This window comes from Anomaloglossus baeobatrachus, chromosome 12 (assembly GCF_048569485.1).
Source record: "Anomaloglossus baeobatrachus isolate aAnoBae1 chromosome 12, aAnoBae1.hap1, whole genome shotgun sequence".
NCBI lineage: Eukaryota > Metazoa > Chordata > Amphibia > Anura > Aromobatidae > Anomaloglossus > Anomaloglossus baeobatrachus.
Window position 1 is genome coordinate 130384948 of NC_134364.1, and position 23007 is coordinate 130407954.

The window sequence follows — 23007 nt, forward strand, 5'->3', positions numbered from 1 at the left end:
GGGTGACTGGTGTTCCCGGGGTCCTCCCCTCATACACTTGCACTCACCGGGGCAGCATGAAGCGGGGCGGACGGGGGATCTCTATTGCGGAATCTTCAGACAACAAACTTTCCGTCTTTCTCTAAACACGAAACTTTTAGCCACTTCCGGCTCCGCCTGGATTACGTCACCAGACGTCACGGGGAGGAGCCGCGGTTTGATCGCCATCTTGGTCAGGAATGTATCTCAAGCCTCGTTCTAAAACGACGCCCCGCCCACTGAACAATCTGGAGCAGTCATTGGCTGGGTCCGAGCGCCAATAGCAGAGCGCGGAGCTGAGGTTTGAACGGCAAGCGCGGAAGTAACGGTCTGTGCGGCGGAGACATGTCCACGAAACACATCTACTACTCGGACAAGTACGACGACGACCGCTACGAGTACCGGTAACCGAGCGCCGGGGGGACACATCCATGAGCCTGGGGGGACACATCCATGAGCCTGGGGGGCGCATCCGGGGGGACACATCCCCGAGCCTGGGGGGACACATCAATGAGCCTGGGGGGCGCATCCGGGGGGACACATCCATGAGCCTGAGGGGACACATCCCGAGCCTGGGGGGACACATCAATGAGCCTGGGGGGCGCATCTGGGGGGACACATCCCTGAGCCTGAGGGGACACATCCGGGAGGACACATCCATGAGCCTTGGGGGCGCATCCGGGAGGACACATCCATGAGCCTTGGGGGCGCATCCGGGAGGACACATCCATGAGCCTGGGGGGCGCATCCGGGAGGACACATCCATGAGCCTGGGGGGCGCATCCGGGGGGACACATCCATGAGCTGGGGGGCGCATCTGGGGGGACACATCCATGAGCCTGGGGGGCGCATCTGGGGGGCACATCCGGGGGGACACATCCCGAGCCTGGGGGGACACATCAATGAGCCTTGGGGGCGCATCCGGGAGGACACATCCATGAGCCTGGGGGGCGCATCCGGGAGGACACATCCATGAGCCTTGGGGGCGCATCCGGGAGGACACATGCATGAGCCTGGGGGGCGCATCCGGGAGGACACATCCATGAGCCTGGGGGGCGCATCCGGGGGGACACATCCATGAGCCTGGGGGGCGCATCCGGGGAGGACACATCCATGAGCCTTGGGGGCGCATCCGGGAGGACACATCCATGAGCCTGGGGGGCGCATCCGGGAGGACACATCCATGAGCCTGGGGGGCGCATCCGGGGGGACACATCCATGAGCCTGGGGGGCGCATCTGGGGGGACACATCCATGAGCCTGGGGGGCGCATCTGGGGGGCGCATCCGGGGGGACACATCCCCGAGCCTGGGGGGACACATCAATGAGCCTGGGGGGCGCATCCGGGGGGGACACATCCATGAGCCTGGGGGGCGCATCCGGGGGGACACATCCATGAGCCTGGGGGGCGCATCTGGGGGGACACATCCCCGAGCCTGGGGGGCGCATCCGGGGGGACACATCCCCGAGCCTGGGGGGACACATCAATGAGCCTGGGGGGCGCATCCGGGGGGACACATCCATGAGCCTGGGGGCGCATCCGGGGGGACACATCCATGAGCCTGGGGGGCGCATCCGGGGGGACACATCCATGAGCCTGGGGGGCGCATCCGGGGGGACACATCCATGAGCCTGGGGGGCGCATCTGGGGGGACACATCCCCGAGCCTGGGGGGCGCATCCGGGGGGACACATCCCCGAGCCTGGGGAGACACATCAATGAGCCTGGGGGGGCGCATCCGGGGGGGACACATCCATGAGCCTGGGGGGGCGCATCCGGGGGGACACATCCCCGAGCCTGGGGGGACACATCAATGAGCCTGGGGGGCGCATCCGGGGGGACACATCCATGAGCCTGGGGGGCGCATCCGGGGGGGACACATCCATGAGCCTGGGGGGCGCATCCGGGGGGACACATCCATGAGCCTGGGGGCGCATCCGGGGGGACACATCCATGAGCCTGGGGGGCGTATCCGGGGGGGACACATCCATGAGCCTGGGGGTGGGGGGGACACATCCATGAGCCTGGGGGTGGGGGGAACACATCCATGAGCCTGGGGGTGGGGGGGACACATCCATGAGCCTGGGGGTGGGGGGGACACATCCATGAGCCTGGGGGTGGGGGGGACACATCCATGAGCCTGGGGGTGGGGAGGAGCACATCCATGAGCCTGGGGGTGGGGGGGACATCCATGAGCCTGGGGGGTGGGGGGGACACATCCATGAGCCTGGGGGTGGGGGGGGACACATCCATGAGCCTGGGGGTGGGGGGGACACATCCATGAGCCTGGGGGTGGGGGGGACACATCCATGAGCCTGGGGGTGGGGGGGACACTTCCACGATGGACGTGCTAAAAAGGATGAAGAAAAGCTATAAATAAAGACTAAATCTAATAACCTCTGTCACAAATGCTAGACATGAGTGAGGGGCGTCATAGACACAGCGCGGACGTGCAGTGTATGTGGTTACAGGGGTGAGACCGCCCATAGCGAGGAGTGTATATGCCTGTGTTACATGGCCGGGGAATAAGCATGGAATATATGCAGACCATAGGCAAATGTCCCCACATCCCATATCCACAGGTGCGTATCGTCTGCTCTTTAGTTGGGGATGAAGACGGTGTATACGATGAAGATCATTAAATGAACGCATCCCCATATACACAGGTGCGTATTGTATGCCTGTGCGCCTGAGGTGGGGACTGAAGAAGCATTGTATGTGGATAATAGGGGAATGAGCGCGCCCCATATCCACAGGTGCGTATTGTATGCCTGTGCGCTGAGGTGGGGACTGAAGAAGCATTGTGTGTAGATAATAGGGGAATGAGCGTGCCCCATATCCACAGGTGCGTATTGTATGCCTGAGGTGGGGACTGAAGAAGCATTGTGTGTAGATAATAGGGGAATGAGCGTGCCCCATATCCACAGGTGCGTATTGTATGCCTGTGCGCCTGAGGTGGGGACTGAAGAAGCATTGTGTGTAGATAATAGGGGAATGAGCGTGCCCCATATCCACAGGTGCGTATTGTATGCCTGTGCGCCTGAGGTGGGGACTGAAGAAGCATTGTGTGTAGATAATAGGGGAATGAGCGTGCCCCATATCCACAGGTGCGTATTGTATGCCTGTGCGCCTGAGGTGGGGACTGAAGAAGCATTGTGTGTAGATAATAGGGGAATGAGCGTGCCCCATATCCACAGGTGCGTATTGTATGCCTGTGCGCCTGAGGTGGGGACTGAAGAAGCATTGTGTGTAGATAATAGGGGAATGAGCGTGCCCCATATCCACAGGTGCGTATTGTATGCCTGTGCGCCTGAGGTGGGGACTGAAGAAGCATTGTGTGTGGATAATAGGGGAATGAGCGTGCCCCATATCCACAGGTGCGTATTGTATGCCTGTGCGCCTGAGGTGGGGACTGAAGAAGCATTGTGTGTAGATAATAGGGGAATGAGCGTGCCCCATATCCACAGGTGCGTATTGTATGCCTGTGCGCCTGAGGTGGGGACTGAAGAAGCATTGTGTGTGGATAATAGGGGAATGAGCGTGCCCCATATCCACAGGTGCGTATTGTATGCCTGTGCGCCTGAGGTGGGGACTGAAGAAGCATTGTGTGTAGATAATAGGGGAATGAGCGTGCCCCATATACACAGGTGCGTATTGTATGCCTGTGCGCCTGAGGTGGGGACTGAAGAAGCATTGTGTGTGGATAATAGGGGAATGAGCGTGCCCCATATCCACAGGTGCGTATTGTATGCCTGTGCGCCTGAGGTGGGGACTGAAGAAGCATTGTGTGTGGATAATAGGGGAATGAGCGCGCCCCATATCCACAGGTGCGTATTGTATGCCTGTGCGCCTGAGGTGGGGACTGAAGAAGCATTGTATGTGGATAATAGGGGAATGAGCGCACCCCATATCCACAGGTGCGTATTGTATGCCTGTGCGCCTGAGGTGGGGACTGAAGAAGCATTGTGTGTAGATAATAGGGGAATGAGCGTGCCCCATATCCACAGGTGCGTATTGTATGCCTGTGCGCCTGAGGTGGGGACTGAAGAAGCATTGTGTGTAGATAATAGGGGAATGAGCGCACCCCATATCCACAGGTGCGTATTGTATGCCTGTATTTCATATCTGGGGACTGAGCTGGAAGTCTACAAAGTATTCATCAATCTTTCCATTATATAGTGAGTTACTGATGTCGGTGTGTGAGTGTCAGAGACGGAAGACAGCAACGATTAGTGAGTAACATCGGGGGGCTGCACCCGACATCTGACATCAAGGAAAATAAGACCCTGCTCCATAGAACCGCATCCAAATACAGCCGAGGCAAGACCCCGCAACACCACGCGGAGAGGATCCACATCTCCAGCCCACGTAGTGGCCGATCTGCACGCTCCCAAGACCCCGCAACAACAGCCCCAAACATCAGCATTTTCCTTTGTACCAGCCTCTAGGGGTCCGACACCTTGTTGGGCAGAGGAGATCACACCCCTCCTCTTCACACAACTACTGTATATCATTCAATGCAAAGTGTGGAGCCCTCCACACTAACACTGTAACATGCCTCCTGCAGAGGAGGAAAATGCTGATGTTTGGGGCTGTTGTTGCGGGGTCTTGGGAGCGTGCAGATCGGCCACTACGTGGGCTGGAGGATGTGGATCCTCTCCGCGTGGTGTTGCGGGGTCTTGCCTCGGCTGTATTTGGATGCGGTTCTATGGAGCAGGGTCTTATTTTCCTTGATGTCAGATGTCCGGGTGCAGCCCCCCGATGTTACTCACTAATCGTTGCTGACACTCACACACCGACATCAGTAACTCACTATATAATGGAACTGTAAAGATAATAATAATAATAATTAGTACAGACGTCCAGCTCATTCCCCACATATCAAATACAGGCATATAACACTGTGTATATGGGATATATGTTCATTCTCCTGTAATCTGCATATATTCCATGTTCATTCCCCACCTATGTAACACCGGGAATATAACACTCACCTGTGTATATGGGGTATATGTTCATTCTCCTGTAATCTGCATATATTCCATGTTCATTCCCCACCTATGTAACACCGGGAATATAACACTCACCTGTGTATATGGGGTATATGTTCATTCTCCTGTAATCTGCATATATTCCATGTTCATTCCCCACCTATGTAACACCGGGAATATAACACTCACCTGTGTATATGGGATATATGTTCATTCTCCTGTAATCTGCATATATTCCATGTTCATTCCCCACCTATGTAACACAGGGAATATAACACTCACCTGTGTATATGGGATATATGTTCAGTCTCCTGTAATCTGCATATATTCCATGTTCATTCCCACCTATGTAACACAGGGAATATAACACTCACCTGTGTATATGGGATATGTGTTCATTCTCCTGTAATCTGCATATATTCCATGTTCATTCCCCATGTATGTAACACGGGGAATATAACACTCACCTGTGTATATGGGGTATATGTTCAGTCTCCTGTAATCTGCATATATTCCATGTTCATTCCCCACCTATGTAACACCGGGAATATAACACTCACCTGTGTATATGGGATATATGTTCATTCTCCTGTAATCTGCATATATTCCATGTTCATTCCCCACCTATGTAACACCGGGAATATAACACTCACCTGTGTATATGGGGTATATGTTCAGTCTCCTGTAATCTGCATATATTCCATGTTCATTCCCCACCTATGTAACACCGGGAATATAACACTCACCTGTGTATATGGGGTATATGTTCATTCTCCTGTAATCTGCATATATTCCATGTTCATTCCCCACCTATGTAACACCGGGAATATAACACTCACCTGTGTATATGGGGTATATGTTCATTCTCCTGTAATCTGCATATATTCCATGTTCATTCCCCACCTATGTAACACCGGGAATATAACACTCACCTGTGTATATGGGATATGTGTTCATTCTCCTGTAATCTGCATTTATTCCTTGTTCATTCCCCACCTATGTAACACCGGGAATATAACACTCACCTGTGTATATGGGATATGTGTTCATTCTCCTGTAATCTGCATTTATTCCTTGTTCATTCCCCACCTATGTAACACCGGGAATATAACACTCATCTGTGTATATGGGATATATGTTCAGTCTCCTGTAATCTGCATATATTCCATGTTCATTCCCCATGTATGTAACACCGGGAATATAACACTCACCTGTGTATATGGGATATATGTTCATTCTCCTGTAATCTGCATATATTCCTTGTTCATTCCCCACCTATGTAACACCGGGAATATAACACTCACCTGTGTATATGGGATATGTGTTCATTCTCCTGTAATCTGCATTTATTCCTTGTTCATTCCCCACCTATGTAACACCGGGAATATAACACTCACCTGTGTATATGGGATATGTGTTCATTCTCCTGTAATCTGCATATATTCCATGTTCATTCCCCATGTATGTAACACCGGGAATATAACACTCACCTGTGTATATGGGGGTATATGTTCATTCTCCTGTAATCTGCATATATTCCTTGTTCATTCCCCACCTATGTAACACCGGGAATATAACACTCACCTGTGTATATGGGATATGTGTTCATTCTCCTGTAATCTGCATATATTCCTTGTTCATTCCCCACCTATGTAACACCGGGAATATAACACTCACCTGTGTATATGGGATATATGTTCATTCTCCTGTAATCTGCATATATTCCATGTTCATTCCCCACCTATGTAACACAGGGAATATAACACTCACCTGTGTATATGGGATATATGTTCAGTCTCCTGTAATCTGCATATATTCCATGTTCATTCCCCACCTATGTAACACAGGGAATATAACACTCACCTGTGTATATGGGATATGTGTTCATTCTCCTGTAATCTGCATATATTCCATGTTCATTCCCATGTATGTAACACGGGGAATATAACACTCACCTGTGTATATGGGGTATATGTTCAGTCTCCTGTAATCTGCATATATTCCATGTTCATTCCCCACCTATGTAACACCGGGAATATAACACTCACCTGTGTATATGGGATATATGTTCATTCTCCTGTAATCTGCATATATTCCATGTTCATTCCCCACCTATGTAACACCGGGAATATAACACTCACCTGTGTATATGGGATATGTGTTCATTCTCCTGTAATCTGCATATATTCCATGTTCATTCCCCACCTATGTAACACCGGGAATATAACACTCACCTGTGTATATGGGGTATATGTTCATTCTCCTGTAATCTGCATATATTCCATGTTCATTCCCCACCTATGTAACACCGGGAATATAACACTCACCTGTGTATATGGGGTATATGTTCATTCTCCTCTAATCTGCATATATTCCATGTTCATTCCCCACCTATGTAACACCGGGAATATAACACTCACCTGTGTATATGGGATATGTGTTCATTCTCCTGTAATCTGCATTTATTCCTTGTTCATTCCCCACCTATGTAACACCGGGAATATAACACTCACCTGTGTATATGGGATATGTGTTCATTCTCCTGTAATCTGCATTTATTCCTTGTTCATTCCCCACCTATGTAACACCGGGAATATAACACTCATCTGTGTATATGGGATATATGTTCAGTCTCCTGTAATCTGCATATATTCCATGTTCATTCCCCACCTATGTAACACCGGGAATATAACACTCACCTGTGTATATGGGGTATATGTTCATTCTCCTGTAATCTGCATATATTCCATGTTCATTCCCCACCTATGTAACACCGGGAATATAACACTCACCTGTGTATATGGGGTATATGTTCATTCTCCTGTAATCTGCATATATTCCATGTTCATTCCCCATGTATGTAACACCGGGAATATAACACTCACCTGTGTATATGGGATATATGTTCATTCTCCTGTAATCTGCATATATTCCTTGTTCATTCCCCACCTATGTAACACCGGGAATATAACACTCACCTGTGTATATGGGATATGTGTTCATTCTCCTGTAATCTGCATTTATTCCTTGTTCATTCCCCACCTATGTAACACCGGGAATATAACACTCATCTGTGTATATGGGATATATGTTCAGTCTCCTGTAATCTGCATATATTCCATGTTCATTCCCCATGTATGTAACACCGGGAATATAACACTCACCTGTGTATATGGGATATGTGTTCATTCTCCTGTAATCTGCATATATTCCATGTTCATTCCTCACCTATGTAACACCGGGAATATAACACTCACCTGTGTATATGGGGTATATGTTCATTCTCCTGTAATCTGCATATATTCCATGTTCATTCCCCATGTATGTAACACGGGGAATAACGCACTCACCTGTGTATATGGGGTATATGTTCATTCTCCTGTAATCTGCATATATTCCATGTTCATTCCCCATGTATGTAACACCGGGAATATAACACTCACCTGTGTATATGGGGTATATGTTCAGTCTCCTGTAATCTGCATATATTCCATGTTCATTCCCCACCTATGTAACACAGGGAATATAACACTCACCTGTGTATATGGGATATATGTTCATTCTCCTGTAATCTGCATATATTCCATGTTCATTCCCCACCTATGTAACACAGGGAATATAACACTCACCTGTGTATATGGGGTATATGTTCATTCTCCTGTAATCTGCATATATTCCATGTTCATTCCCCACCTATGTAACACCGGGAATAACGCACTCACCTGTGTATATGGGGTATATGTTCATTCTCCTGTAATCTGCATATATTCCATGTTCATTCCCCACCTATGTAACACCGGGAATATAACACTCACCTGTGTATATGGGGTATATGTTCATTCTCCTGTAATCTGCATATATTCCATGTTCATTCTCCACCTATGTAACACCGGGAATATAACACTCACCTGTGTATATGGGATATGTGTTCAGTCTCCTGTAATCTGCATATATTCCATGTTCATTCCCCACCTATGTAACACCGGGAATATAACACTCACCTGTGTATATGGGATATGTGTTCAGTCTCCTGTAATCTGCATATATTCCATGTTCATTCCCCACCTATGTAACACCGGGAATATAACACTCACCTGTGTATATGGGATATATGTTCATTCTCCTGTAATCTGCATTTATTCCATGTTCATTCCCCACCTATGTAACACCGGGAATATAACACTCACCTGTGTATATGGGGTATATGTTCATTCTCCTGTAATCTGCATATATTCCATGTTCATTCCCCACCTATGTAACACCGGGAATATAACACTCACCTGTGTATATGGGGTATATGTTCATTCTCCTGTAATCTGCATATATTCCATGTTCATTCCCCACCTATGTAACACCGGGAATAACGCACTCACCTGTGTATATGGGGTATATGTTCATTCTCCTGTAATCTGCATATATTCCATGTTCATTCCCCACCTATGTAACACCGGGAATATAACACTCACCTGTGTATATGGGATATGTGTTCAGTCTCCTGTAATCTGCATATTCCATGTCTGAGACCTGTCGCTCATCTCTATAATTTGTGACTAAGACGTTATGGAAATTGTTTTTATTTATTCCTTTCTTTATTCTGTTTAGTATTTCCCCATCCATGAGCTAGTCGGGGCGCAGCCGGGGGCGGACACATCCCAAACCTGGGGGGATGCAGCTAGCAGGGAAGGGACTCATCACCCCGAACCTAGAGGGACTCAGTCAGCATGGAGGGGCTGGGATGAAGGGACACTTCGCCCTGACCCTGAAGGCACACACATCCCCCTCACCTGGGATGGGGGAGGAGACGGACACATCCCCTTACCTGGAAGGGTGGGGGGTAACATCCCCGGATCAGGGAGGATGCATCCCTGAGCCTGGGGAGGTGGGATGCATGCCAGATCTGTGCGCTCATGATCTTCCTTTCTTGCAGACACGTTATGTTGCCTAAGGACATTGCAAAGATGGTGCCGAAAACCCACCTCATGTCAGAGACAGAATGGCGGAACCTGGGGGTGCAGCAGAGCCAGGGCTGGGTGCACTACATGATCCACGAGCCCGGTGAGTGCTCTGCCCGCAGAGGGGCGATGGAGGAAAGACCCTCATCACAGGTGCCATCCATGGAGGGGGTCACTCACAATGTGTGGAGGCTTCTCATCTATGGAGGGGTCACTCACAATGTTTGGAGGCTTCTCATCCATGGAGGGGGTCACTCACAATGTTTGGAGGCTTCTCATCCATGGAGGGGGTCACTCACAATGTATGGAGGTTCTCATCCATGGAGGGGGTCACTCACAATGTATGGAGGTTCTCATCCATGGAGGGGGTCACTCACAATGTATGGAGGCTTCTCATCCACGGAGGGGGTCACTCACAATGTATGGAGGCTTCTCATCTATGGAGGGGTCACTCACAATGTTTGGAGGCTTCTCATCCATGGAGGGGGTCACTCACAATGTATGGAGGTTCTCATCCATGGAGGGGGTCACTCACAATGTATGGAGGCTTCTCATCCACGGAGGGGGTCACTCACAATGTGTGGAGGTTCTCATCCATGGAGGGGGTCACTCACAATGTGTGGAGGCTTCTCATCCATGGAGGGCATCACTCACAATGTGTGGGGGCTTCTCATCCACGGAGGGGGTCACTCACAATGTGTGGGGGCTTCTCATCCATGGAGGGGGTCACTCACAATGTGTGGAGGCTTCTCATCTATGGAGGGGTCACTCACAATGTGTGGAGGTTCTCATCCATGGAGGGGGTCACTCACAATGTGTGGAGGCTTCTCATCCATGGAGGGGGTCACTCACAATGTGTGGAGGCTTCTCATCCATGGAGGGGGTCACTCACAATGTGTGGAGGCTTCTCATCTATGGAGGGGTCACTCACAATGTTTGGAGGCTTCTCATCCATGGAGGGGGTCACTCACAATGTATGGAGGTTCTCATCCATGGAGGGGGTCACTCACAATGTATGGAGGCTTCTCATCCACGGAGGGGGTCACTCACAATGTATGGAGGTTCTCATCCATGGAGGGGGTCACTCACAATGTGTGGAGGCTTCGCATCCATGGAGGGCATCACTCACAATGTGTGGGGGCTTCTCATCCACGGAGGGGGTCACTCACAATGTGTGGGGGCTTCTCATCCATGGAGGGGGTCACTCACAATGTGTGGAGGCTTCTCATCTATGGAGGGGTCACTCACAATGTGTGGAGGCTTCTCATCCATGGAGGGGGTCACTCACAATGTGTGGAGGCTTCTCATCCATGGAGGGGGTCACTCACAATATGTGGAGGCTTCTCATCCATGGAGGGGGTCACTCACAATATGTGGAGGCTTCTCATCCATGGAGGGGGTCACTCACAATGTGTGGAGGCTTCTCATCCATGGAGGGGGTCACTCACAATGTGTGGGGGCTTCTCATCCATGGAGGGGGTCACTCACAATATGTGGAGGCTTCTCATCCACGGAGGGGGTCACTCACAATGTGTGGAGGCTTCTCATCCATGGAGGGGGTCACTCACAATGTGTGGGGGCTTCTCATCCATGGAGGGGGTCACTCACAATGTGTGGAGGCTTCTCATCCATGGAGGGGGTCACTCACAATGTGTGGAGGCTTCTCATCTATGGAGGGGTCACTCACAATGTGTGGAGGCTTCTCATCCATGGAGGGGGTCACTCACAGTGTGTGGGGGCTTCTCATCTATGGAGGGGGTCACTCACAATGTGTGGAGGCTTCTCATCCATGGAGGGGGTCACTCACAATGTGTGGAGGCTTCTCATCCATGGAGGAGGTCACTCACAATGTGTGGGGGCTTCTCATCCATGGAGGGGGTCACTCACAATGTGTGGAGGCTTCTCATCTATGGAGGGGTCACTCACAATGTGTGGGGGCTTCCCATCCATGGAGGGGGTCACTCACAATGTGTGGGGGCTTCTCATCCATGGAGGGGGTCACTCACAATGTGTGGAGGCTTCTCATCCATGGAGGGGGTCACTCACAATGTGTGGAGGCTTCTCATCCATGGAGGGGGTCACTCACAATGTGGGGGGCTTCTCATCCATGGAGGGGGTCACTCACAATGTGTGGAGGCTTCTCATCCATGGAGGAGGTCACTCACAATGTGTGGGGGCTTCTCATCCATGGAGGGGGTCACTCACAATGTGTGGGGGCTTCCCATCCATGGAGGGGGTCACTCACAATGTGTGGAGGCTTCTCATCCATGGAGGAGGTCAGTCACAATGTGTGCAGTCTTCTCATCCATGGAGGGGGTCACTCACAATGTGTGGAGGCTTCTCATCTATGGAGGGGTCACTCACAATGTGTGGAGGCTTCTCATCTATGGAGTGGTCACTCACAATGTGTGGGGGCTTCTCATCCATGGAGGGGGTCACTCACAATGTGTGGGGGCTTCCCATCCATGGAGGGGGTCACTCACAATGTGTGGGGGCTTCTCATCCATGGAGGGGGTCACTCACAATGTGGGGGGCTTCTCATCCATGGAGGGGGTCACTCACAATGTGTGGGGGCTTCTCATCCATGGAGGAGGTCACTCACAATGTGTGGGGGCTTCTCATCCATGGAGGGGGTCACTCACAATGTGTGGGGGCTTCTCATCCATGGAGGGGGTCACTCACAATGTGTGGAGGCTTCTCATCCATGGAGGGGGTCACTCACAATGTGTGGGGGCTTCTCATCCATGGAGGAGGTCACTCACAATGTGTGGAGGCTTCTCATCCATGGAGGGGGTCAGTCACAATGTGTGGGGGCTTCTCATCCATGGAGGGGGTCACTCACAATGTGTGGAGGCTTCCCATCCATGGAGGGGGTCACTCACAATGTGTGGGGGCTTCTCATCCATGGAGGAGGTCACTCACAATGTGACCTGAAGAGGGCGCTGTACACAGGAGGCTTCCCGCAGGCTGACAGAGGTGGAGCGGGGAAAGATCAGAAATTCTAGGGAGGGGGGGGGGGGAAGACCCCGATCCAAAAAGACTGAACGTGCCATAAGTTCACAGGGGACAGCCCCAACGTATTAGTGTATTTCTAAAGCTGCTAGTGACATGGATTTCTCACTAGTTGTTGGTAACAACCCATCCAATCCACACAGGCAAAGAGATCAAACCATAGACGACCATACATTATGTGTAATAATGAGAACTGACACAGGGAAGTATTGCACACGCTACTGAAATGTATTTAATACTTAGCACATTCCTCTTTGTTGGTGATGAAGCTCCAGACGCCTCCTGTATGGAGACACTGGTCGCCTGCATTGCTCAGGTGGATTTTGGCCCATTCTTCCGCACACACTCCTCACATCCTGTATGGAGACACTAGTCACCTGCATTGCTCAGGTGGGATTTGGCCCATTCTTCCGCACACACTCCTCACATCCTGTATGGAGACACTAGTCGTCTGCATTGCTCAGGTGGATTTTGGCCCATTCTTCCGCACACACTCCTCACATCCTGTATGGAGACACTAGTCGCCTGCATTGCTCAGGTGGATTTTGGCCCATTCTTCCGCACACACTCCTCACATCCTGTATGGAGACACTAGTCACCTGCATTGCTCAGGTGGATTTTGGTCCATTCTTCCGCACACACTCCTCACATCCTGTATGGAGACACTAGTCGCCTGCATTGCTCAGGTGGATTTTGGCCCATTCTTCCGCACACACTCCTCACATCCTGTATGGAGACACTAGTCGTCTGCATTGCTCAGGTGGATTTTGGTCCATTCTTCCGCACACACTCCTCACATCCTGTATGGAGACACTAGTCGCCTGCATTGCTCAGGTGGATTTTGGCCCATTCTTCCACACACACACTCCTCACATCCTGTATGGAGACACTAGTCCCTGCATTGCTCAGGTGGATTTTGGCCCATTCTTCCGCACACACTCCTCACATCCTGTATGGAGACACTAGTCACCTGCATTGCTCAGGTGGGATTTGGCCCATTCTTCCGCACACACTCCTCACATCCTGTATGGAGACACTAGTCGTCTGCATTGCTCAGGTGGATTTTGGTCCATTCTTCCGCACACACTCCTCACATCCTGTATGGAGACACTAGTCGCCTGCATTGCTCAGGTGGATTTTGGCCCATTCTTCCGCACACTCCTCACATCCTGTATGGAGACACTAGTCGCCTGCATTGCTCAGGTGGATTTTGGCCCATTCTTCCGCACACACTCCTCACATCCTGTATGGAGACACTAGTCGCCTGCATTGCTCAGGTGGATTTTGGCCCATTCTTCCGCACACTCCTCACATCCTGTATGGAGACACTAGTCGCCTGCATTGCTCAGGTGGATTTTGGCCCATTCTTCCGCACACTCCTCACATCCTGTATGGAGACACTAGTTGTCTGCATTGCTCAGGTGGATTTTGGCCCATTCTTCCGCACACACTCCTCACATCCTGTATGGAGACACTACTCGCCTGCATTGCTCAGGTGGATTTTGGCCCATTCTTCCGCACACACTCCTCACATCCTGTATGGAGACACTAGTCGCCTGCATTGCTCAGGTGGATTTGGCCCATTCTTCCACACACACTCCTCACATCCTGTATGGAGACACTAGTCGCCTGCATTGCTCAGGTGGATTTTGTTCCATTCTTCCGCACACAATCCTCACATCCGGTATGGAGACACTAGTCGCCTGCATTGCTCAGGTGGATTTTGGACCATTCTTCCGCACACACTCCTCACATCCTGTATGGAGACACTAGTCGCCTGCATTGCTCAGGTGGATTTTGGACCATTCTTCCGCACACACTCCTCACATCCGGTATGGAGACACTAGTCGCCTGCATTGCTCAGGTGGATTTTGGCCCATTCTTCTGCACACACTCCTCACATCCTGTATGGAGACACTAGTCGCCTGCATTGCTCAGGTGGATTTTGGCCCATTCTTCTGCACACACTCCTCACATCCTGTATGGAGACACTAGTCGCCTGCATTGCTCAGGTGGATTTTGGCCCATTCTTCCGCACACACTCCTCACATCCTGTATGGAGACACTAGTCGCCTGCATTGCTCAGGTGGATTTTGGCCCATTCTTCCGCACACACTCCTCACATCCTGTATGGAGACACTAGTCGCCTGCATTGCTCAGGTGGATTTTGACCCATTCTTACGCACACACTCCTCACATCCTGTATGGAGACACTAGTCGCCTGCATTGCTCAGGTGGGATTTGGCCCATTCTTCCACACACACTCCTCACATCCTGTATGGAGACACTAGTCGCCTGCATTGCTCAGGTGGATTTTGTTCCATTCTTCCGCACACAATCCTCACATCCGGTATGGAGACACTAGTCGCCTGCATTGCTCAGGTGGATTTTGGACCATTCTTCCGCACACACTCCTCACATCCTGTATGGAGACACTAGTCGCCTGCATTGCTCAGGTGGATTTTAGACCATTCTTCCGCACACACTCCTCACATCCGGTATGGAGACACTAGTCGCCTGCATTGCTCAGGTGGATTTTGGCCCATTCTTCCACACACACACTCCTCACATCCTGTATGGAGACACTAGTCCCTGCATTGCTCAGGTGGATTTTGGCCCATTCTTCCGCACACACTCCTCACATCCTGTATGGAGACACTAGTCCCTGCATTGCTCAGGTGGATTTTGGTCCAGTCTTCCGCACACACTCCTCACATCCTGTATGGAGACACTAGTCGCCTGCATTGCTCAGGTGGATTTTGGACCATTCTTCCGCACACACTCCTCACATCCTGTATGGACACACTAGTCACCTGCATTGCTCAGGTGGATTTTGGACCATTCTTCTGCACACACTCCTCACATCCTGTATGGAGACACTAGTCGCCTGCATTGCTCAGGTGGATTTTGGCCCATTCTTCTGCACACACTCCTCACATCCTGTATGGAGACACTAGTCCCTGCATTGCTCAGGTGGATTTTGGCCCATTCTTCCGCACACACTCCTCACATCCTGTATGGAGACACTAGTCGCCTGCATTGCTCAGGTGGATTTTGGCCCATTCTTCCGCACACACTCCTCACATCCTGTATGGAGACACTAGTCGCCTGCATTGCTCAGGTGGATTTTGGCCCATTCTTCCGCACACACTCCTCACATCCTGTATGGAGACACTAGTCGCCTGCATTGCTCAGGTGGATTTTGGACCATTCTTCCGCACACAATCCTCACATCCGGTATGGAGACACTAGTCGCCTGCATTGCTCAGGTGGATTTTGGTCCATTCTTCCGCACACACTCCTCACATCCTGTATGGAGACACTAGTCGCCTGCATTGCTCAGGTGGATTTTGGCCCATTCTTCCGCACACACTCCTCACATCCTGTATGGAGACACTAGTCACCTGCATTGCTCAGGTGGATTTTGGCCCATTCTTCCACACACACACTCCTCACATCCTGTATGGAGACACTAGTCCCTGCATTGCTCAGGTGGATTTTGGCCCATTCTTCCGCACACACTCCTCACATCCTGTATGGAGACACTAGTCCCTGCATTGCTCAGGTGGATTTTGGTCCAGTCTTCCGCACACACTCCTCACATCCTGTATGGAGACACTAGTCGCCTGCATTGCTCAGGTGGATTTTGGACCATTCTTCCGCACACACTCCTCACATCCTGTATGGACACACTAGTCACCTGCATTGCTCAGGTGGATTTTGGACCATTCTTCTGCACACACTCCTCACATCCTGTATGGAGACACTAGTCGCCTGCATTGCTCAGGTGGATTTTGGCCCATTCTTCTGCACACACCCCTCACATCCTGTATGGAGACACTAGTCACCTGCATTGCTCAGGTGGATTTTGGCCCATTCTTCTGCACACACTCCTCACATCCTGTATGGAGACACTAGTCCCTGCATTGCTCAGGTGGATTTTGGCCCATTCTTCCGCACACACTCCTCACATCCTGTATGGAGACACTAGTCGCCTGCATTGCTCAGGTGGATTTTGGCCCATTCTTCCGCACACACTCCTCACATCCTGTATGGAGACACTAGTCGCCTGCATTGCTCAGGTGGATTTTGGCCCATTCTTCCGCACACACTCCTCACATCCTGTATGGAGACACTAGTCGCCTGCATTGCTCAGGTGGATTTTGGACCATTCTTCCGCACACAATCCTCACATCCGGTATGGAGACACTAGTCGCCTGCATTGCTCAGGTGGATTTTGGTCCATTCTTCCGCACACACTCCTCACATCCTGTATGGAGACACTAGTCGCCTGCATTGCTCAGGTGGATTTTGGCCCATTCTTCCACACACACTCCTCACATCCTGTATGGAGACACTAGTCGCCTGCATTGCTCAGGTGGATTTTGGTCCATTCTTCCGCACACACTCCTCACATCCTGTATGGAGGCACTAGTCACCTGCATTGCTCAGGTGGATTTTGGCCATTCTTCCACACACACTCCTCACATCCTGTATGGAGACACTAGTCACCTGCATTGCTCAGGTGGGATTTGGCCCATTCTTCCACACACACTCCTCACATCCTGTATGGAGACACTAGTCGCCTGCATTGCTCAGGTGGATTTTGGTCCATTCTTCCGCACACACTCCTCACATCCTGTATGGAGACACTAGTCACCTGCATTGCTCAGGTGGATTTTGGCCCATTCTTCCGCACACACTCCTCACATCCTGTATGGAGACACTAGTCGCCTGCATTGCTCAGGTGGATTTTGACCCATTCTTACACACACACTCCTCACATCTTGTATGGAGACACTAGTCGCCTGCATTGCTCAGGTGGATTTTGGTCCATTCTTCCGCACACACTCCTCACATCCTGTATGGAGACACTAGTCGCCTGCATTGCTCAGGTGGATTTTGACCCATTCTTACACACACACTCCTCACATCTTGTATGGAGACACTAGTCGCCTGCATTGCTCAGGTGGATTTTGGTCCATTCTTCCGCACACACTCCTCACATCCTGTATGGAGACACTAGTCACCTGCATTGCTCAGGTGGATTTTGGCCCATTCTTCCGCACACACTCCTCACATCCTGTATGGAGACACTAGTCGCCTGCATTGCTCAGGTGGATTTTGACCCATTCTTACACACACACTCCTCACATCTTGTATGGAGACACTAGTCACCTGCATTGCTCAGGTGGATTTTGGGCCATTCTTCCGCACACACTCCTCACATCCTGCAGGTCCCGGCTTTTCTATGACCTCGGAGCTTTAGTTCCTTCCATATTTTCTGTTGTATTCAGCTCCGGTGATCGGCTTGGCCATTCTAGCGGATTTATTTTCTTTCCTTGGCCGTGTGTTTGGAATCTTTGTCTGGTGAAATCTCCATCCTCGTTTCATCTTCATCCTGGTAGATGGCAGCAGGTTTTTATCTGTCTATACATTATTGTATTCATAGGATGTTTCCAAGTGCTGTCTGCTGAAAAACTGCCGCTCACCATGATGACCTCACCTTCACTGTTCTTGGGGTTTTGCCTTTTGGCCTCCAAACATTAGTGTGTATTATGGCCTCCAAAGTTCTGATCACATCTGACCAGACTCTATTCTCCCAGCATTTCACAGACTTGTCTGAATGTTGTTGAGCAAACTTTTAAATGCCCTTGAGTCTGCTTTTTATTAAGCAATGAAATCTTGCGTGATGAGCGTGCGTACAGGAGCGCGTGCGTACAGGAGCGCGTGCGTACAGGAGCGCGTGCGTACAGGAGCGCGTGCGTACAGGAGCGCGTGCGTACAGGAGCGCGTGCGTACAGGAGCGCGTGCGTACAGGAGCGCGTGCGTACAGGAGCGCGTGCATACAGGAGCGCGTGCATACAGGAGCGCGTGCATACAGGAGCGCGTGCATACAGGAGCGCGTGCATACAGACCATGGAGGAGAAGCGTGCATACAGGAGCGTGCATACAGGAGCGTGCATACAGGAGATGGAGGAGGAGCGTGCATACAGGAGATGGAGGAGGAGCGTGCATACAGGAGATGGAGGAGGAGCGTGCATACAGGAGATGGAGGAGGAGCGTGCATACAGGAGATGGAGGAGGAGCGTGCATACAGGAGATGGAGGAGGAGCGTGCATACAGGCCATGGAGGAGGAGCGTGCATACAGGCCATGGAGGAGGAGCGTGCATACAGGCCATGGAGGAGGAGCGTGCATACAGGCCATGGAGGAGGAGCGTGCATACAGGCCATGGAGGAGGAGCGTGCATACAGGCCATGGAGGAGGAGCGTGCATACAGGCCATGGAGGAGGAGCGTGCATACAGGCCATGGAGGAGGAGCGTGCATACAGGCCATGGAGGAGGAGCGTGCATACAGGCCATGGAGGAGCAGCGTGCATACAGGCCATGGAGGAGCAGCGTGCATACAGGCCATGGAGGAGGAGCGTGCATACAGGCCATGGAGGAGGAGTGCATACAGGACCGTGCATACAGGCCATGGAGGAGGAGTGCATACAGGACCGTGCATACAGGCCATGGAGGAGGAGCGCATACAGGAGCGCGTGCATACAGGCCATGGAGGAGGAGCGCATACAGGAGCGTGCATGGAGGAGGAGTGCATACAGGAGCGTGCATACAGGAGCGTGCATACAGGAGCGTGCATACAGGCCATGGAGGAGGAGTGCATACAGGAGCGCGTGCATACAGGCCATGGAGGAGGAGTGCATACAGGACCGTGCATACAGGACCGTGCATACAGGCCATGGAGGCGTGCATACAGGAATGGAGGAGGAGCGTGCATACAGGAGCGTGCATATAGGTATGGAGGAGGAGCGTGCATACAGGCATGGAGGAGGAGCATGCATACAGGAGCGTGCATACAGGCATGGAGGAGGAGCGTGCATACAGGAGCGTGCATACAGGCATGGAGGAGCGCGTGCATACAGGAGTGTGCATACAGGCCATGGAGGAGAAGCGTGCATACAGGAGCGTGCATACAGGAGCGTGCATACAGGAGATGCGTGCATACAGGAGATGGAGGAGGAGCGTGCATACAGGCGATGGAGGAGGAGCGTGCATACAGGCGATGGAGGAGGAGCGTGCATACAGGCGATGGAGGAGGAGCGTGCATACAGGCGATGGAGGAGGAGCGTGCATACAGGCCATGGAGGAGGAGTGTGCATACAGGCCATGGAGGAGGAGCGTGCATACAGGCCATGGAGGAGGAGCGTGCATACAGGCCATGGAGGAGGAGCGTGCATACAGGCCATGGAGGAGGAGTGCATACAGGACCGTGCATACAGGCCATGGAGGAGGAGCGCATACAGGAGCGCGTGCATACAGGCCATGGAGGAGGAGTGCATACAGGACCGTGCATACAGGACCGTGCATACAGGCCATGGAGGCGTGCATACAGGAACGTGCATACAGGCATGGAGGAGGAGCGTGCATACAGGAATGGAGGAGGAGCGTGCATACAGGAGCGTGCATATAGGTATGGAGGAGGAGCGTGCATACAGGCATGGAGGAGGAGCATGCATACAGGAGCGTGCATACAGGCATGAAGGAGGAGCATGCATACAGGAGCGTGCATACAGGCATGGAGGAGGAGCGTGCATACAGGAGCGTGCATACAGGCATGGAGGAGGAGCGTGCATACAGGAGCGTGCATACAGGCCATGGAGGAGGAGCGTGCATACAGGCCATGGAGGAGGAGCGTGCATACAGGCCATGGAGGAGGAGCGTGCATACAGGCCATGGAGGAGGAGCGTGCATACAGGCCATGGAGGAGGAGCGTGCATACAGGCCATGGAGGAGGAGCGTGCATACAGGCCATGGAGGAGGAGCGTGCATACAGGACTGTGCATACAGGCCATGGAGGAGGAGTGCATACAGGACCGTGCATACAGGCCATGGAGGAGGAGCGCATACAGGACCGTGCATACAGGCCATGGAGGAGGAGCGCATACAGGAGCGCGTGCATACAGGCCATGGAGGAGGAGTGCATACAGGAGCATGCATGGAGGAGGAGTGCATACAGGAGCGTGCATACAGGCCATGGAGGAGGAGTGCATACAGGAGCGCGTGCATACAGGCCATGGAGGAGGAGTGCATACAGGACCGTGCATACAGGGACCGTGCATACAGGCCATGGAGGCGTGCATACAGGAACGTGCATACAGGCATGGAGGAGGAGCGTGCATACAGGAATGGAGGAGGAGCGTGCATACAGGAGCGTGCATATAGGTATGGAGGAGGAGCGTGCATACAGGCATGGAGGAGGAGCATGCATACAGGAGCGTGCATACAGGCATGGAGGAGGAGCGTGCATACAGGAGCGTGCATACAGGCATGGAGGAGGAGCGTGCATACAGGCATGGAGGAGGAGCGTGCATACAGGCATGGAGGAGGAGCGTGCATACAGGAGCGTGCATACAGGCCATGGAGGAGGAGCGTGCATACAGGCCATGGAGGAGGAGCGTGCATACAGGCCATGGAGGAGGAGCGTGCATACAGGCCATGGAGGAGGAGCGTGCATACAGGCCATGGAGGAGGAGTACATACAGGCCATGGAGGAGGAGCGTGCATACAGGCCATGGAGGAGGAGTGCATACAGGAGCGCGTGCATACAGGCCATGGAGGAGGAGCGTGCATACAGGAGCGTGCATACAGGCATGGAGGAGGAGCGTGCATACAGGCATGGAGGAGGAGCGTGCATACAGGCCATGGAGGAGGAGCGTGCATACAGGCCATGGAGGAGGAGCGTGCATACAGGCCATGGAGGAGGAGCGTGCATACAGGCCATGGAGGAGGAGCGTGCATACAGGCCATGGAGGAGGAGCGCGTGCATACAGGCCATGGAGGAGGAGTGCACACAGAAGCGTGCATACAGGCATGGAGGAGAGGCGTGCATACAGGAGCGTGCATACAGGATCATGCATACAGGACCGTGCATACAGGAAAGTGCATACAGGCCAAGGAGGCGTGCATACAGGAGCGTGCATACAGGCATGGAGGATGAGCGTGCATACAGGCCATGGAGGAGGAGCGTGCATACAGGCCATGGAGGAGGAGTACATACAGGCCATGGAGGAGGAGTGCATACAGGAGCGCGTGCATACAGGCCATGGAGGAGGAGCGTGCATACAGGAGCGTGCATACAGGCATGGAGGAGGAGCGTGCATACAGGCATGGAGGAGGAGCGTGCATACAGGCATGGAGGAGGAGCGTGCATACAGGCCATGGAGGAGGAGTGCATACATGCCATGGAGGAGTAGTGCATACAGGACCGTGCATACAGGCCATGGAGGAGGAGCGTGCATACAGGCCATGGAGGAGGAGCGTGCATACAGGCCATGGAGGAGGAGCGTGCATACAGGCCATGGAGGAGGAGCGTGCATACAGGCCATGGAGGAGGAGCGTGCATACAGGCCATGGAGGAGGAGCGTGCATACAGGCCATGGAGGAGGAGCGTGCATACAGGCCATGGAGGAGGAGCGCGTGCATACAGGCCATGGAGGAGGAGTGCACACAGAAGCGTGCATACAGGCATGGAGGAGAGGCGTGCATACAGGAGCGTGCATACAGGCATGGAGGAGGACCCGTGCATACAGGATCATGCATACAGGCCAAGGAGGCGTGCATACAGGAGCGTGCATACAGGCATGGAGGAGGAGCGTGCATACAGGCCATGGAGGAGGAGCGTGCATACAGGCCATGGAGGAGGAGCGTGCATACAGGACTGTGCATACAGGCCATGGAGGAGGAGTGCATACAGGACCGTGCATACAGGCCATGGAGGAGGAGCGCATACAGGACCGTGCATACAGGCCATGGAGGAGGAGCGCATACAGGAGCGCGTGCATACAGGCCATGGAGGAGGAGTGCATACAGGAGCATGCATGGAGGAGGAGTGCATACAGGAGCGTGCATACAGGCCATGGAGGAGGAGTGCATACAGGAGCGCGTGCATACAGGCCATGGAGGAGGAGCGTGCATACAGGCCATGGAGGAGGAGCGTGCATACAGGCCATGGAGGAGGAGCGTGCATACA

General features: G+C 52.4%; 1 protein-coding gene across 1 annotated transcript in view; it reads left to right on the forward strand.

Annotated features, from left to right (window-relative positions):
* Window positions 1-275: 275 nt before the first annotated feature.
* Window positions 276-23007, forward strand: part of CKS1B (CDC28 protein kinase regulatory subunit 1B) — a 33216-nt gene continuing 10484 nt past the window's right edge. The window contains exons 1-2 of the mRNA XM_075329674.1: window positions 276-422; window positions 9936-10063. Of these exons, the coding sequence (XP_075185789.1) occupies window positions 364-422; window positions 9936-10063 (187 nt within the window). The 5' untranslated portion in view covers window positions 276-363. The remainder of the gene's footprint in view (window positions 423-9935; window positions 10064-23007) is intronic.